General features: G+C 39.0%; 1 protein-coding gene across 1 annotated transcript; it reads right to left on the bottom strand.

The window, feature by feature from the left end:
- Positions 1 to 10: 10 nt before the first annotated feature.
- Positions 11 to 17,147, bottom strand: LOC110000800 (solute carrier family 12 member 3-like). Its single transcript, XM_065956492.1, has 26 exons — positions 16,780 to 17,147; positions 15,939 to 16,076; positions 13,685 to 13,760; positions 13,462 to 13,557; positions 13,198 to 13,337; positions 12,991 to 13,101; positions 12,106 to 12,217; positions 11,816 to 11,946; positions 11,534 to 11,618; positions 10,320 to 10,477; positions 9,929 to 10,036; positions 9,614 to 9,737; positions 8,302 to 8,403; positions 8,033 to 8,188; positions 7,850 to 7,949; positions 6,995 to 7,106; positions 6,652 to 6,789; positions 4,658 to 4,764; positions 4,467 to 4,549; positions 4,212 to 4,289; positions 3,916 to 4,014; positions 3,181 to 3,292; positions 2,992 to 3,078; positions 2,061 to 2,199; positions 1,853 to 1,920; positions 11 to 1,643 (listed from the first exon to the last, which is right to left on the bottom strand). The coding sequence occupies exons 1-26, from the start codon at positions 17,059 to 17,061 to the stop codon at positions 1,502 to 1,504; spliced, it is 3,084 nt and encodes a 1,027-aa protein (XP_065812564.1). The 5' UTR covers positions 17,062 to 17,147; the 3' UTR covers positions 11 to 1,501.
- Between the last annotated feature and the right edge of the window lie 607 nt (positions 17,148 to 17,754).

Below are 17,754 nucleotides of genomic sequence, written 5' to 3'. Positions count from 1 at the left end.
AAACACAAACAGCTTTTTGCTCAAATTTATTTGTTTTCGATCATGTAACAGTTTTTCTACTGTGTTCCATGAAAACACATTCAGGCTTTTTCAAGTTATATTATTGTTGACAGAGGAAGAGAGGCTGACGTGACATGAATACCTACACACTTAATTTGATTATTGATGATGATAGTGATGATGATGATGATTTTGTTTGATAATGATGGCTTTAGGATGGTTTTGATTCTGATTAGAACTCTTAAGAACAGCTGTCGTCGATGTTGTGCTTTGCCTCTGGTCACTTCCTGTCATCACCTGCGTGTGCGATCAGACTTAAAGCTGTTTGTTTGCAGATGTTGTTTCCTTTCTAGATCCTTACTTGTGTTGTATGTAATCTCTGATGTACGTCGCTTTGGATAAAAGCGTCTGATAAATGAATTGTAGAATTGTAGAAGATGACGGACAGAGACTCTGCAGGTTTCTTGTTTTGGCTATGGCCCAGTGTGTTCAATATATTTTAATATTAAATTAATTTTTTATTGACCAATAAAAATGAATGAAAACAAAACTGAAGTGGTTCTTTTTGGCCCCTCTGAAGCCATAAAACAGGTCCCAAGCAGCTTAGGTCAACTTTCCTCCCTCATCAAGCCACACGCTAAGAACCTTGGAATAATATTTGATTCCGCCTTCACATTTGAATACCAGATCAAATCAGTAGTTAAAACATTTTTTTTAACCATCTTGAAACTTAAACCTATCCTCACCTTTCATGACTTAGAAATAATTATCCATCTCGTCCCGTCTCGACTACTGTAACTCCCTGTACTCGGGGATCAGCCAGTCATCCCTATCACGACTGCAATTGGTTCAAAATGCTGCAGCCAGGCTGCTTACTGGCTCATGTAAAAGGGAGCATATCAGCCCTGTTTTAGCCTCTCTTCACTGGCTTCCAATTCGTTACAGAATTGATTTTAAGGTTGCATTGTTTGTTTTTAAAGGTCTGCCCCCTCTGTGGAATCTTTTAAGTCCCGCCTCAAAACACACTTTTACACGTTGGCCTTTGAGTCCTAGTTAGGTTGCTTGTACTTCTATCAAATGTCTTATAATATTATTGTCTAATTATATTGTTAGTATTCTGTGTGCATGTGTGAGTTTTGTCTTGTTCTTGTTATTTTTGTTTTGCTTTTTAATCTGTATTGCTCTTTTGTTTCATGTACAGCACTTTGGTCAGCTGTTTTAAAATGTGCTTTATAAATAAATGTGATTGATTGATTGGTATTGATCATTTTCTTTAAATCAAAAGTGTTTTGATCCTCAATATTTTCTCTACATTGATTTAATATTGTTACTCTTGAGACATGATGAATTCAGGTTCAATGTACAACGTAATTTCAGGAATCATACATTCATCACAGGACTAGATTACGATCGATTGTCACCAGAACTGTGTGTCAATCAAATGGAAATGTACAGATGTTATTGTGTATTCACATCTGTCCAATGGTCTGAAGGAGACGTTTCATTGGCAGTAGAAGGTGAGGACGTTCTCCTGGTTTCCTCTGACCATTAGGACTGGAGGTCTAAGATCACGAGACAAGAAGTCGAGCCAGGCGAGGTAGAGCGTACTGGGACACGCCCCTCTCCTCCCCACAGGCATGATGCTGTCAGGACACACAGTCACAGACAAAAGGGTTAAAAAAGGTGTTGTGTTTCTGTAACTTAAGAACATCCACAGCTGATCTATTTTAAAATCTAAGTGTGAGGAAATGGAGGGGTGCAGTTGGTAAACTGTCATAGCTTTTGCTCACATTGTTCAGCCTGTAATAAAACAGCACTTAATGAACCTAAAAAGAAGAATTACTCCACTTACATAACAATGAGAGCAGCTTCTCTGGAATAATCCTGCAGAACCTCATTCAGGCGAATCTGGCGGAGAGACTGAATCACAAGGAAGTTTTAATCAAAGAGGACAGAGAAAAAAGAGATTTCATATTTTCTTTGTATAAATATATCCAATATTAGAGTGTGTGTGCTGGAGATTACAACAGTGCATATGTTTCTATGTTTGTGTGTCAGACCTTGGCCTTGTTTTTCTCTACATCCTGGTCAGTGATCATCCACGGCTCCTCCTGCAGCCCGGGAGTCCCTGTGTCAGAACCCAGTTTGAGGTTCTTATCCAGCCTGAATCGAGCTAACATGTTCTCAAACTGATGAACGCTGGAACACACAGACACACACAGATCATGGCCAATGGCAGTTTGCAGGTGATGCCGGATGCTGCCATGAGGCTGATTGAAATTCTGGCTTCATGAAGAAAGCAAAAAGTTATATTTCACAAGGATCTGATTTAAGATCTAAGCCAACATTTAATCTGTTCGCATGGAGTATGATACAGACATGAAGGCTTTGTGTAAATATATAATAAAGCAACAGGATTTTTGGAGAAAGCAAAGGATAGAAGTGTGGCGGCTTTGGCTCAGTAGTCCATCGTCTCTCAAGTGGCAGCCATCAGTGTGTGAATGGTCTTGACTTTGTCTCGAGCCCTAAATGTCTTGGTCTTGTCTCGGTCTTGGAGCACTCTGGTCTTGGGTCTTAGTCTTGGTTAGTGTGGTTTGACAACAACACTACTACTCCTCCTAAAATGAAGGGTGCTTCATTCAGCTGTGGGCGTGACCTGAAATAGATCCACTCTGTGCAGAAAGTTTGAAAAGTCCAATAAAAGTCCAAGTCCATTTACCCAGAGGTCAGAGGTCCTTCAGTAACCACTGGCTACACAAGAAGGCCCAAACATTGCCTATTGCTCCAAGAGGATCTCTGTCAGATGAGGGCCAATAGGATCCTAGATTTCATTTCTTTAGTGGTGATAACTCTGAAATGTATTGAAAAGCCTGGACCTCAGAATTGTAGGATTGAACGTGGCGAGTAACCACAGCTGAATACTGTTCGGCACACACAATATTAATGTTTCATTTCATTCAGTGATGTTAAACAAGTCGTGGGCAGCCATACTTTCCAGGCTGAGGATTTTGGTAGATATCAGGAAGCACTTCAACGTCATGGAAACCAAGACGAAACTTCTTGATCAGTGCCAACACCCTAGAGAAAAAACATTAAATGTTAGAGCTTTAGGCTTCATTCATCTGTCACCTTAATGACAAATGTACTTCAGTTATTAGGGAAATAAATCAAAGTGTTTACTCTTCTCTTTGCTCCTCTTTCTTGTCAGAATCTCCTCCCACAAACACTCTGACCTTACACGCGGCCCAACGCTTCCTCCGAGTCAAGAGATAGGGCAGCAGCAGGGTCAGTCCTGGTCAACCACACACACAAAAACTGCGTCCTACATATACTCAAATTAAAGTAAAAGTTCTGCATTTAAAAGTATTTCATGAATACATTTACTTTAAAGCTCCTGTGAGGTATTTATAACTTGTTTTGAAACAGACTACATTTTAATTTTAATGACGTAAAAAAGCAAAGAAGATCATAAACAAAAACATTATTTATTTCTTTATAGTAATTTTTCATGCCTGAAACTGCTGCCGTGTGGTAGATATATATGACAAGGCGGTAGACAGCATGCTGCCAAACAGCCTGTTTTTTTTTTTTGTTTTTTTTTTACAATTTATCAAATATTCACTATGAGTGAGTCATCTGACTGTTGAATGAATGCTGGATGAGATTCAATGATTAAAAAAAAATGCTAACATGTACAGGAAAAGATAAGAAAAGAGATAAAAGTTCCTTCTCTGTCCACAGGGGGAACCAAAATCAACCCAAACCAACAGTTACTCACAGGAGCTTTAAATATTATATGAAAAAGTGCTGGTTTAAAAGGGTGATAGTGACATTTAATCTCTGTGAAAAGCTGCTCTAATGCTCTTTAATTTAATAAATAAAGTGATGGAGAAATGGATGGAGAAATAATCAGACCTCCGTCATCAGACAGCCAGTACACATCAATGGTCTTCTTCACTTGTTTTTTCTGGAACACAGAACTAGGCTGTGACCTCCCGTCGATGGAAACCGTAGCTGCAAGGGATTTTGTACAGTGAACATAGTTTTTTTTATTTAATCTCATTTAAATTGCACTTAATCATTTCTGGTATTAAAGCACATTATTGTCAAACAGTTTTAATAAAATGTAGCATGCACCTTTTTTCTGTATTTAAACAAAACTGCCATGAAACGTAGCAGATGAATCGTATTATTTACACATGCATACGTACATGTAGTGCTTGTTCGAACACAGGGAGGGACAGAGATGGTGTTTATGTTCTCTCGTCCTGCATCGAAGGCTGGATTAACTAAATAAAAAAAGAGAGGTTTTCTACTAACATGCATTCAGAAGTCAATCATTCCAACCACAATGGACACCTCTTCCCACCATGGTCCTTGTTAACGAGTAACAAACTGATGGAGATAGGGTATGGTGTTAAATGAATTCACTCTCAGTGTACTCTAATTTGAAATGCAGCTCTCACCGTGTGAATGAGACGCATTAGAGACATCCAGTCCTTCCTTTATTCTCAGCACACACACGCTGTACTGAAGGTCAAATGCATCACTAAAACAAAATCATGAATTTTCACATTGGAAAGCTTTTGGTTATCAGGGTGTGCAATAATAAATCAGGACACATGTTAAGAGGTTTCTTAACCCCGTCTGTACTCACTGCAGTATTCCTATGTAGTTGTGTGCAGCCTGAGCTGTGTCACTGCGCCAGTCTTTTTTGAAACCCATCAGGAGAACGTTTGGCCTCATACGACCCAAACCTGCCCCCTGGTGGATAGAAGATGAACATAATATTGACAATCACGGATCACTGGCTCTGTAAACCCAGTGAGTTTATGAAGTTCTGCACATGATGGAAAGCCATTGACAACATCACATTAGGAGCAGGGAATTTCATATAAAATAGGATTATGAAGGAAACAGAAAATCCATATGAAGCACATTTAGCGAGACTAAACAAAGTTTTTCTAGAGAACAAATAAATAGCAGCTGTAGAAAGTAAGTTCTTTCAACCTTTATTTATACTCAAAAGATCATTGAGGGGCAACCCTCATTTACAATGACATCGAGTCATTACAGAAATAATTAGAAAACAGACATTAAACCAAAAAGAAAAACAGGCGACAGATAATACAAGACTGCTAAAATCAGTTTAAAAAGTCTAAAATGTACTAAGATAATTAAGCGAGAACAAAACTGCAATAAATAAACACACTTAGTTAGTTACAAACAGAGGTTGGGAGGCTTAAAATCAGGTTTCTAAAATGCCCAAAAGGTCATTTCCCTCAAGAAGATGCTTCCAAGAGTCCGCTGCAGAATAAGAAAAAGCAGATTTTCCGATCTGACTCGAGGAACATTCAACAGTAAACGTCTTGAGGAACGCGTCTGGTAACGCCCAGTCGAGAGATGGATAAGTTCTGTCAGGTATGAGGGTCATTTTTCTGTGAGAGCTTTATAAATAAAAAGATGCCAGTGCATATCACGTCTTTCTGTTAGAGATGACCATCCAACCTTGTTGTACAAGATACAATGATGTGTATCATAGCGGTCACCTGTAATAAATCTTAATACAGAGTGGTAGACAGAGTCGAGACGTTTAAGCGTGGTGAATGCCTATAAATAATATTACCATAGTCCAAGTCCAAGTACAAAGCTCAGCAGCACATTATATTAAAAACACAAAACAATAGAAAAAGAAACAATAGACAGAGAACAAGAAAATAGTTTGCAAATACTCAGAGCAGTATGTATCGATAATAAAAAGCTAAGCACGCCCCTGTCATCAGGGTACAATGTACACTTTTGGAATTCAAGTTATTGAGAACATTATAAGAGTGACAGCAAAGGCCTTTATACATTAGAGAGACAGAGAGAGAGAGAGAGAGAGAGAGAGAGAGAGAGAGAGAGAGAGAGAGAACCTGGTCCGCCCGCTTGGAGGAGGTGTGCCTTAAAACGCCCCTATCCTCTCTAGTCAAAACTAATATAGTCCATCTAAACTATGAGGAGGACTCTGTTTTTGGTCAGAGGAGCCAGCACTTCAACTTAACATGTTTCCTTAATGATCATATGTTAAGATCATTTTATGATTTAATTAACTACATTTCTTGCACATAACAAGGAATAATTATAATTAAACTTGAGATTTGTAAATATGAAATTATCACGTAGATATTGTACTTTTAAGAAGTTGCTGTGCTCCTCTCTTTAATACTCAAACTTTATATGAAAGCAGCATTTTCTTCCTAAATTTTCAGAGATGTAAGAACCTTTCTTATGAGCATTGAGCTGTCAGAGGTATGGTTGTAAATGTTTTTATGTATCCTTTACAAAATGTGCTTCTTGTACATTGTCAATGAAAGCTAAACATTGGCCATCCTATTAACACAAAGAAGCCAGGGTTTTGAAACAGGCCCACACAAAGTGAATCTTAATAATTACTATATTGCACTTTTACGGAATAATTCTTCCCCAGTCTTCTGATCCCGATCAGAACTCATCCACATACACATTCTTATCTATGGAAACTTATTTGTTTGGACTGCAGGGTCTAGCGATAAAACTGGTTATTTACTACAGTAAGAAGAACATATAATGATCTGCATATTCTGCTTATTTCTATAGTACAGAAAAGAATGGCTGAGGTGTCATTCTTACCTGTAACAGCATGTTAACACCTGATCGTAGCTCTGTAGCCACCACACCTCTGTAGAATGACTTAACCTTCCTTTGGTTCAACCAGGTTATATGACCGTCACTGCTGGTATTGTCGACTGCTGATGAGGAGGGATCAGCCTGACATAAAGAAATTCAGAGACCAAAATGGCTCTGAGTACTGAAACATGGCTTTATGAAGGTTAAGTATGTTTAGTCTTGGGTCTTTACGAATTCAAAAATCAAAGTAAAGATATAAACTTCACTAGACAAAGTGCATGTTGACATGTACTCACAGTGATCATGTTGACATGTACTCACAGTGATCATGTTGACATGTACTCACAGTGATCACGTTGCCACACATCATGAGACTGAGACCCTTTGTGAAACAGCTGACCAGATCCACCAGAGCTGGACGACTGCTGGGAGGACCTGACAGCACCAGACACTGAGGCCTGATGGGTGAGAAAAGCCACAGCTAGTCTAGAGCTTCTTCACACACGTACACTCACACGGACATTCACAACATTGAGAAGGGCTTGGATCTTGTTTTTGAGTTGATCATCCATGAAGCCTATTTATTATTTCCTCATCACACAAAAATGTAACTGCATTGATGTGAACATTACAGTAAGAGTTTGGCCTCAAGGAAAAAAAGAACAATTTACTTTTCTTTTCAATTAGTCAGCCTGCACAAATCTTACTTTTAGGACTTCCAAGACTTAAAGGCTTTATATGTGATTTTTTTGATCCAGCAGATGTTGCCCTTGAGCACCAGCATGAAAACAAAACAACTCACGCTGCATTTTTGTGTTAGCATGCTAATGCTAGTGATCTTTATTATGCTCGTATCTTCACACTGCATGTAAATTTACCTGAAATGAGCGTGATCTAGAAACACAGTTAAGCAGTGAGTACAGTATGTTATTCTTCTTTTCTCTAGTCCCTCAATTAAACAACTTTTATACGTGAGGGAGGAGTCAGCCGGCCGTCCCGGCGATGTAAACAAACTGAAGATAGGACTCTGAAAACTCTGAAAACATCACAGACAGTGGGACTCGGGTGTTACACCCATTGTAGACAGTCATGACTCACAGAGTTATTTTCAGAGGATAGACTTGATTTATATTATATTTAAGTGTGAAAAATAAAGCCTATATAAGGCCTTTAAGTGTTTAAACCCCGCCTCTTAACTGACCTGTAATTCTTGACGTGGTCCTCCACATGGTTGAGGCCGACACATTGGTTAAGAGCGATGTTGTAGGAGCTCGCCTGCACCGAGGAGCCCCAGTTTACAGCTAACCACAGAGTATAGCAACAGAGTTAGGAAAGAGAAGAAGAAGTATGGTTGTTTCTTCTGCCTGCATGTGTAAGAGGTCACCTGGCTTCTTGTAGAGTGTGTATCCCAAAAGAAGGAAGACAATGCCAAAGGCGATGAGGGCCGCCCACCAGTTCAGCATAAACATGATGACGACACAGCAGATGGTCCCCAGCAACGACAGCCACTTACTGTAGAATCTGAAGGAAGGACGCCAACCTGTAGACACACACACACTCACACAACAAAATACACACAAAAATGTATGGGCATAACTCTATGAACCTAATCATCAATGTTCATTTCTTGTGTTTCACTGCTGATCTTTTCACCTGGTGAGTTGGTGATTGAGGCGTGGAAGCAGCTGAAGTTGATCAGAGAGTATGAGCAGAGGAAGAAGTTGGAGATGATTGGAGCGATGGTGTTTAACTCGGCTGGTGGAGAAAAAGAACCAAGGGGGGGATGATTCAATTTAAGAGAACTTATGGTCAGCTTAATATTTTATTCTTTACAATAATAGGTGAATGTATTTCATTTCTATGATTGAGTGTAATATGTTAGTGGCAGGGTCCACAAATCCTACACCGTATTCAAGTGGCCAATGTGAACATCAAACACTCCACGGCTACTCTTCTTTTATCTTATTGATATGAGCGTCTCTACAGCTTACTCTTCTCCTGGTTTCAAAGCTGCATCATGCTAACACAAACCCAACATTTCCCACGGCCACTGAGTCAAATACAGAGTGTCTAACTGTCAGAACATGAGCTAGTTTTAATGTTATGTAATGTTAAGGATTCATTTTTCATTTTGCTTCAAGGTAATGGAATAAAAACAGGGAGCTGTCAGAGGAAAATGTGAACACCCCAACTCATCAGCATGTTAACTGAGGCCTGTCGACGTACCCTGCTGTTATTTTAAGCCTGACATTATGCAATGATAACAATAAGTACTGACTGACTTCTTGTACGATTAGGTATAGCTAAACTGTTTCTTTTAAATGAAGTATAAACCATTCTATACCAAGCAGGGGCGTGTCCAGGGGTGGCATGGGCCCTCTTTGAAATTTGATAAGCCACCCTGCATGCCACCCCAAAATCCCAATTTCAATAATGACTGTGGACAAACACCTTCTTTATGAGTCCTTAAATGCATAAGCTAAGATGTAACATGTCGTTCTCAGGTGGTCCTCAAAAGGAGTTCAGATATAAATGAATAAATAAAATTAATTTGTGTGTTTGCATGTGCACAGACTTCATAAGTCAATGCCCCAGTTGGGCCACTCCTAGTAAAAGAAAAGTCCGGATACACCCCTGATATCTGGTATATACCTCTGTCAAAACTAGGACTGTACCTGAGGAATTATAACTTCCATTTAGCTAGGGACAGAAATAGATGACTGTATTTGTGTATCTATTGTGGCTACAAGGAGAGCAGAGTTTGGCTCCGTACACAAGACAGCTTACAATGTATTTTGTCATTATTTAAACTCCAATCAGTTTATCAGTTTATGTCTGCTTAATTTTCCAGTTTACCAAACTTGCTTCCAGCCCATATGTATTATTCCCCTTTTTATTCAGACTATAACTGCTGCCATTCCTGTTGGTCATCTACAGAGGTCAAAGGATTTCTATGAAGCCTCACCAATGATAATGAAGCAGGCAGCAATTATGTATGTCAGCAGGTAGCTTCTGAGCGGCTCATCGTTCTTTCCATAACCTTTGCCAAAGAAGCCAATTAGAGGGTAGAGTTTGTCCTTGCACAGACACTACCAGAAAAAAATGAGAGACAAAACAAAATAAATATTTCATCCTCACATCTGACACAAAGATACACACTTGTGTTTAAAGATGAACAATTTTACAAATATAAAATACGCTGAGCAGGTTTTGAGACAATGCATGATATCTGATGTGTGTGTGTGTGTGTGTGTGTGTGTGTGTGTGTGTGTGTTTGTACCTGGAACACTTTGGGGGCAGACACCAGACAGGCTAAAGCAGAGGAAAGTGTTGCTCCAAATATACCAGCAGTGATGAGAGGGGCGAAGGCTGACACCATGCTCATCGACTAGAGACACAATTATAGTGTTTACTTATTTAAATCACGTCTTTCTCACGACAGAAACTGTTTGTCTACACGCTAACCTACTGTCACTGAGTTTTTAATAAAAGAGAGGTGGACTGACATTCAAACTGACTTTATGCTGTCTCCTTCTTCTCTACTTCTAATTGCCCAAAGTGGAAAAAAAGAGCCATATGTACGATTTCATATAAAGCAAGACTTCACTTTAAGAAAAAGAAATGTGGAGTGACACCATCTATCACCAACTGTTGTGTGAGCTTGTGCTGACCTGATAGTAGTTACTGATGCCGTAGGTGCAGGTTTTATTGTTGATACACTGGGTGAAGTCCCATCCATAATCACAAGCTACACTAACACAGTCATTGCTGGAGGTCAGTGACAGTGTGTCATTCAACAGACCAGACGCCTCTCGAACCACACAAGATGCTGAAACACAAACAGCCACAAGTAAGAAAAAATACATTTGAATATGTATAAACCTCAACCTGAAATATGAAAAATGAAACACAGTTTGTGAGCCTCGACATGATTATTTTAATTTATGTTGTGTGTTGATATTATTGCTCTTATAAATGGTGTTAATAAAATACATTCACTAAAACCTTCAAGCAGATATGTTTTCCTGTACTGACTACATGTTAGCATGTTGCAATTATAGCTGCATATCCATCCATACATCCATCCATCTGTACATCCAACCATTCAGGATAATGAATGGTTAGAGGCAATCCTAGCTCTTAGAGCAACATATTCACAAACAAATTCTATTGAAGTATTTTCCATTTCATTCATTTTTACTTTTGCTGCATAAAGCAACCAAGTCACAATCTGTACAGATCCCATTATTTTGTCACTGTTATTGTCATTTTATTTAGTTAGACTTGTGTCAGTGCTGTTAGTAAGTATTGAAATTCTTGTTTTCAGGGGGAAAAAAACTAGTTTTTGGTTACAGTGACTTTGACCAGCGTATTTTAATAAGTTCACTCTGGGTTCTAAGTGGAGCGCTTTGCCCGATGTAAGGAAATATCCTTGATGTTTTCCTGAGATATTGTGTTCAAGAGAATAGAACAGCCATGAGATAGACATTGATCATCAAAATTGAATCTGTTCATTGACTCAATCTGGTTGTTTTATTGCAGGAGCCGCAAACCCCAAGTTGTACCCGCTGCTTCGTCGTGAATGTGTATGGATTAGATTACTTAATACTGATGGTCACTTTTCACAGCAGCCTCTGCCATTAGTGTGTGAATGTGAAGCTCAAGTCCATTGAGTTCTTGATATTCAAGAAATATTCACCATATGGCTCTGACCATAGGGACAGATGTGCAAACCAAAAACTATATACCTCCATTCAAGGCTGTTGCCCCTACCGAGATGCAACATGATCATGAAGGTCTCATTTATTCAAAATATACCAGACATATTGTTTCTATCTCTTTGAGTGAAAGACCGTGTGACTGCGGAAATCGTTTTTCACAATACCAATGGTTGAACTGATTATAAGGTAGGAGATGGTGGTCCAGAATATTGCCATTAATGTTCCTTTAGGGATGGCCACTGCGGGATTCTGGAAAGAAGAGAACAAGATGCTTATGTTTAGCCCTTTGAAGAACAGTTAAGTTAAACACTTCATGAACAGAACGTGTCTTTCTATCTGGCAACAAGGAAGGGTTTTTAAACCCACCAAGAATAATGCATGCCCAATCAATTTCATGTAAAAAAAACTTGAGATAGCATCAAGGCAGAGAGTAAAAACTACCATACCTTCAGGTCTCCAGAGATATTAGCTCCTGCCAGGATGCCTGTGGCAGAGGGGAAGAAAATCGAGAACATACCAAAGAAGCTTCCATCTGGTCCTTGCCACTTTGGCACAAAATTGGTAGCAAAGATATCAGCTGTTGGGGGTGAAAAAGTCGTTTTACTAAAAAATTACAACAAGCAGTTTTGTACAAGAATGCTGGTAAACTTTGTATTCTTTAAAATAATAGCCTCCCTTTTTAATGAATGATGTAAAGTTGCATTGCCTGGATGAAGGACGGGGACTTTATAATCACCTCTGTAGCTGAAGAAACCCTTGGCTTGTTTCTCTGGTGAGGCAGGGATGATTGTTCCCACTATGTAACTGGCAAAAGACACCAGGATGACCAGGAAGAACAGAACCTGAGTCTGTGGATGGAAGGATATTCAGTGAACATGCATACAGATTTACACTACACATTGAGCTACTGTCTCTCAGCTAACATTTAAGACTTGTGTAAATCAGTGTACTTGTGATGAAAAATACAACAGAAAACTCAAAACTCAACTTTTTCGATTCTCTGATTTTTTGAATTTTTCAAAATCCAAAATAAAAAATGCCAACAAATATCTTAAGTTCATAATGTGGAAGATATGGATGAACATCTTGGCTACCTGGAATCCTTAAAACAAACATAATAGACTATCTAAGGTGACTTTTTCTGTTTTAAATAGTTGTGATAAGAATAATTTAATGGTATGTCAATGCAGTTTAACAGAATAGTTAGCCTAGATTCACAAACACTATTCATGCAAATAAAAAAGTATCACCCCACCCCACCCCAGCCAAACTCCTAACCCCAACTCCATGGGATAGAATTCAAGCTGTTTATGTTGAGGTTTATGAGTGAATGATAAGCTTGACTAAGCATTTGAGGGTGTAAACAATTAGCTTGACTATGTCTTTACTGTACTTCAAAACCTTTAAACTGACATCTAAACATAAAATACTGATCAATTATCTTAATTATTAATAATACATCTTCTCATCCATCTCTGCAACAAAGATAATGAGCAAGATAAAGCAATATGTTATTTGTGAAGTGCTTGATGAAGATCAAAATAATGTAGTCGCAACCATTGATTGTGTTATCAGTGGCACTCACAGTTTACCGTAGTCTCATTTGTTCTGCAATGCATACCTTTGACTCCCAGGACATGCCAGCCATAGAGATGCCCAGTAGACATGTGACAGTGATGATGCCGATGATGCGGATGTCATTGGTTCTGTCCACAATGACAGCTTCGTGTTCCTGAGGGAACAAAAGTTGTAAAAAGTTTAGGTGAGTACAAACAGAATAAACAACGCATTACTGTACAATTGTATTGCAAACTGCTGCTCCACATACTTGCATGAGGTCTACAACAGTCTCAGCAAAGCCCACAGTGTGCATGGCAACAGCCACAGCGTTGGCAAAAGCAAAAATCAGACCGATGGATCCACCTAATTCTGGACCAAGGCTGCGACTGATCAGGAAGTAAGTGCCACCTAAAGACGAGAGGGGGAGGGGTGGCACTGAGAAATACGTCTTGGAAATCGATCAAACTCAGGAAATACAATATTACAGAAACATTCCTTATATTTTGATTAATGTGTTGCTGGGTGCACAGACCTCCTTTGACTTTCCCGTTGGTAGCGATTGCTGAGGTGGAGAGACCAGTGATCCCAGTAATACAAGAGGACAGTAGGATAATCACCCAGGTCAGACCTGAAATGTGGACAAAAGGAAAAAGAAAAAAAAATGACTGAAAGCTATACAGAGGCTGCATAATGAATATTGCATTGATAGAGCATTGAAAAGTGGATGAATAAAATGGAAGTTCTTTTGGACATACCTATACCAGCCTGAGCAGTGATCCAAGGCAGCCTCAGGAACAAGATCACCCCCCAGATATTTAACATGCAGCGGATCTGAAAAAAGTCATTAAGAAGCTTGCTAACTGCATTTATCAAAGGCCTAGCAGGTAATACTTATTCTGCATTGGATTTATTTCTAACATTTCAGGTAATACATGTTCCCTGAATATAATAATTCACCAACAGAACTGTGTTATTTTTAGAGTAAAAAAGAAGTTCAAGGTCCAGAACATTCAGCGGATTCAGCTAATTAAGGGGGATTAGCATGCACATCATAATCAGTAAGAATTTTGCAAACATCATTGAACTAAAATATCTGAAAAATAAACTCGGGAAGTCTGTGAAGGGTTTAAGTCATCCAGGTCCTAGTAGATTAATGGGTGTACTCATATCTGCCTACACCACTATTAGCATACTGATGACTCTCGGACAGGGGCGTGTCCAGACTTTTTTGACTGAGTTGGCCCAACTCAGGCACTGACTAATGCAGGGGTGGCCGGAAGTGTGATGTCTGCACAAACACACACAAATAACGATCAATTATTTACCCTTTCTAACCTCATCAATATTATCTGCTTTATAATATAACACAATATAATGGATACATTAGTATAGCATTTTTGATGACAAAAAAGACGTTCAAAGACGTTCAAAGTCACAATTTAAAGTACTTAACAAATTGCATGCAAACTCCTGCAGAGTCGTACTTGCAAAAAATACATGAATAGGCAACTTTTTATGCCCGAGACATTGGCAGTTAGTTCATTTCAAGTAACACTGTTTGCATGACTTTCCCATGCACCTGTTTAATGAGAAATATGTTCAAAGCTTTTATTTACAATTTTAAATAAAATATGCTCCATTGATATGTAAAGAAAATACTAGAAGCCTTCTGCAAAAAATACCTTATAGTTGCTTTAACATGAGCTCTGCCTCTGACAGGGTAAATAGCCAATCACAGTTTAGGTTACTTGGGGTGGCACATGGGGTGGCCAATCAGATTTTTAGGGTGGCCCATGCCAATCCTGGCCACCTCTCTGGACACGCGCCTGTTCTCAGAGATATATATATATTTTTAGCTTCACCCACGAGTAAGTTTAAAACTGAAGATGCAACCAAGTCCAGTTGAAAATTGTACTAAATTAGATAAGTAAACACAATGGAGGTATATGTAGTTTTATTCTGATGAAAAGGTGATCCTCTTTTTTTTTAGCTCATGTCTAAATATTAAGAAAGAAAGTATGTTATTGATATGTTTATTTTGTTAAAGTTATGTTTTTACTTGAGCATTTCTCACATTATTAGACAATTATGGTGACATATATATTTATTAATGTTTGCTTGATACATTTGTAGACCCTATAAAGTAGGATAAGACTTGATTGCAGCAACTAATTGCTCCAAAAACGGGCGTCATGTGATCCCACTATCTGCTCTGTGTCAAGGCCTGATTCACAGAGTATAAAGTGCTAATGAGCGCTATTTTTTTTGTTGGAATGTGGAAAGAAGCTGTCTGCACCTTCAATCTGTTGCAGAGCTGCACACAAATCCTGACAGAGCTGTTATTTCCACTAAAGATGATGAACTAGGAGGGGAGGGGAACATTTTTGGGTGGTTTATTTTGGTGCCAGACTTCAAAAATGTAAAATGAGTTTCATCGTTTAAAACATAGCTTCTGAGTAAAACTCTCGTGAGTAAAAACAAATTCAGATGAAGTGTCGAGCCGCTGACAGGTGCACTGATTTAACCCCTGTCATTATTATAGTGTTGTCAAAGTAATATTTACTGACTGTATATACAGATCATTCATTTTAAAGTCAGTGGTCAGTTTGACATTTCTTATAAAAACTGGGGCAGTTACCACTTGGTTGTAACTGAGTTTTTGTCCCACTCTAAATGCATATAGCTCTAAGCACCAGTGTTTGTGAAAATAACTTCTTTCATTGAGGCTTTTTATGCATAGATTGGGGCCAATTTTCCCTAAATGTGCACTATGGCTCGCAACCAGCACGGACGCACAGAGACGCTGTTTCCTCTGCAGCGGAGTTAGTGGTTCATTTAACCCCCTTCATGGTTTGTGAATTGTGAACTGTGTCTTTGTAATTCATTTTCACATTTTAAGCGAACGGATAGCCACGCAACCCTGTCATTGATCAGGCCCTGCATTTTTATTGGACAGTAAATTCAGTCCATTGCTCTTTGTAACACCCAGACTTGTCCAGCGTAATTTACCATGACCCCCTGCACCCAGCCAAAGCGAGTGGGCTCAGATGGTGGCTCCTTCTGCTCTTCTTCATCTTCCCTAGAGCTGTTTCCTCCTTCCATCCGTCCAGCTGTTGTCTCCTCATATATGGGAGGTTTGGCGTCATTCTAGGAAAGAAAAGACATCCCCAAAGCATCAATCTTTGTAAACAGCAAAGTCTATAACGCTTTGTTTTAACCCTAAGAACTTCTTATGGTGAGAAAAAAAGAAGTTTCAGGAAATGCAACAATGGAAGAGTAACTCAACCAGAGACAGAGCAGTTTTCATTTTGTATTCCCTTTTTGGACCAATATGAGTTAAAATTCATGTCAGTTGAGTTCAATTATTTTGAGAGATTTGGTCGACATGAAAGTGAGCGCACATTTCAGCAGAAATATGACTCATTACATTTGAGCCTCATGGCGATTTGTGAATGGTGCCTTCAGCTATTGTTGGACAGTAATTCAAGTTCAGACCGTGTAAAGTAATTCAAATTTTTATGTAGAAATGGATGTGTAAAAGGAAAATTACAAAAATAGACACACAAACAGTACTGTGGCAGCAGGACGAGGACTGCAGTTGTGCTACCCAATTCATATGTACACCTTAAATAAATAGAAATTCAACAAAACGTATACAAACTTCTAAAAGCCAGCAGGTTTTAAGACAGAACCCAAAGGACTTAGATCAACTCCAAGTCAAAGAGGGATAGAAAATAAAAGCTGGAGGAGTCATTTAGACGGATTAACGTAAAAACACAGTGAGATCTGCATGTGTCTGGTTGTATGAAATAGATAATGATATGAGCTGATAGAACAGGAGATTCTTCACCTCAAAGTTTGCATGCAGCTCGTACAGAGATGGTCTGAAGCGCCTCCGCCGGCCCCAAACCTCTGTGTTGGCATAGAAGTCATAGTGTGGTGGTGCGTCCAAAGTCTCATATCCAGGTTGAGCAGATCCATGGGAAGCAATACTGCTTCCATCACCGTAACACTGGTAGCAGCCAGACTCCTCAAACCCTCCAGGAGTTTCCTTTTTATTTGTCACTGACAGAGGAAGACTGGGTCTGTATGCAGCAAGGTGAACACCATCACTGAAAACTGGTGACTCCATTCAGGAAAGCAGAATGGACTGGCTTACCTAAAACACTTTGTGCAGATTCTGTAAATATAGATGATATGTCCTCACTAGTCAGTCTGTCAAGGTGATGGAGCCATTCTGTATTCTGAGACGGATGAAGGAGGCTGGTTTTATAAATGACCTTAACCAAGCAGGAAGAGCCTGAGGCCATGAGAGAAAGCAGGTTTAGTGAACAGTCAAACAAGACTCATTACAGGAGCATGTAAGCATGACATGACTGTTTAACATCACAGGGTCAACCAAAGCATCCGTTTGCTCTGAGCTGCCCGAGGACAAACACAAATCTAGAGTTAACAGCAGAGAGGTGTAATCGCCTAGGTATTGATTTCAAAAGACCTTTGCCTTGACTTTACTATACTATGCATAGTTTGAAGAGAAATGCTACACGTTATGGTGGGGGTCCAGCGACAGTGAAACCATAACTCTCCTGGTATCTTTGAAGTTCTAAACAGTGTTCAGGGACCCATTTTTTCTTTGAGTGAAGTTTGTGTTTTCAGTTCAGAAAATATAGCATAGAATTTTTTCACTTCTCCAACTTTTAAATTTCTCTACTAAGTCTCCATAGTGCACCTCTAAGAATGAGCTATGTGAAATAATTTGAACATTGTTTTTTGTTCATTGTATTTTCGTGCTTTTCATTTTGTTTTGTATTTTTAATATGTTTGC

This window comes from Labrus bergylta, chromosome 7 (assembly GCF_963930695.1).
Source record: "Labrus bergylta chromosome 7, fLabBer1.1, whole genome shotgun sequence".
Classification (NCBI taxonomy): Eukaryota; Metazoa; Chordata; class Actinopteri; order Labriformes; family Labridae; genus Labrus; species Labrus bergylta.
Note: the sequence above shows the minus strand (reverse complement) of the source record. Positions and strands in the feature narration are given on the sequence as shown.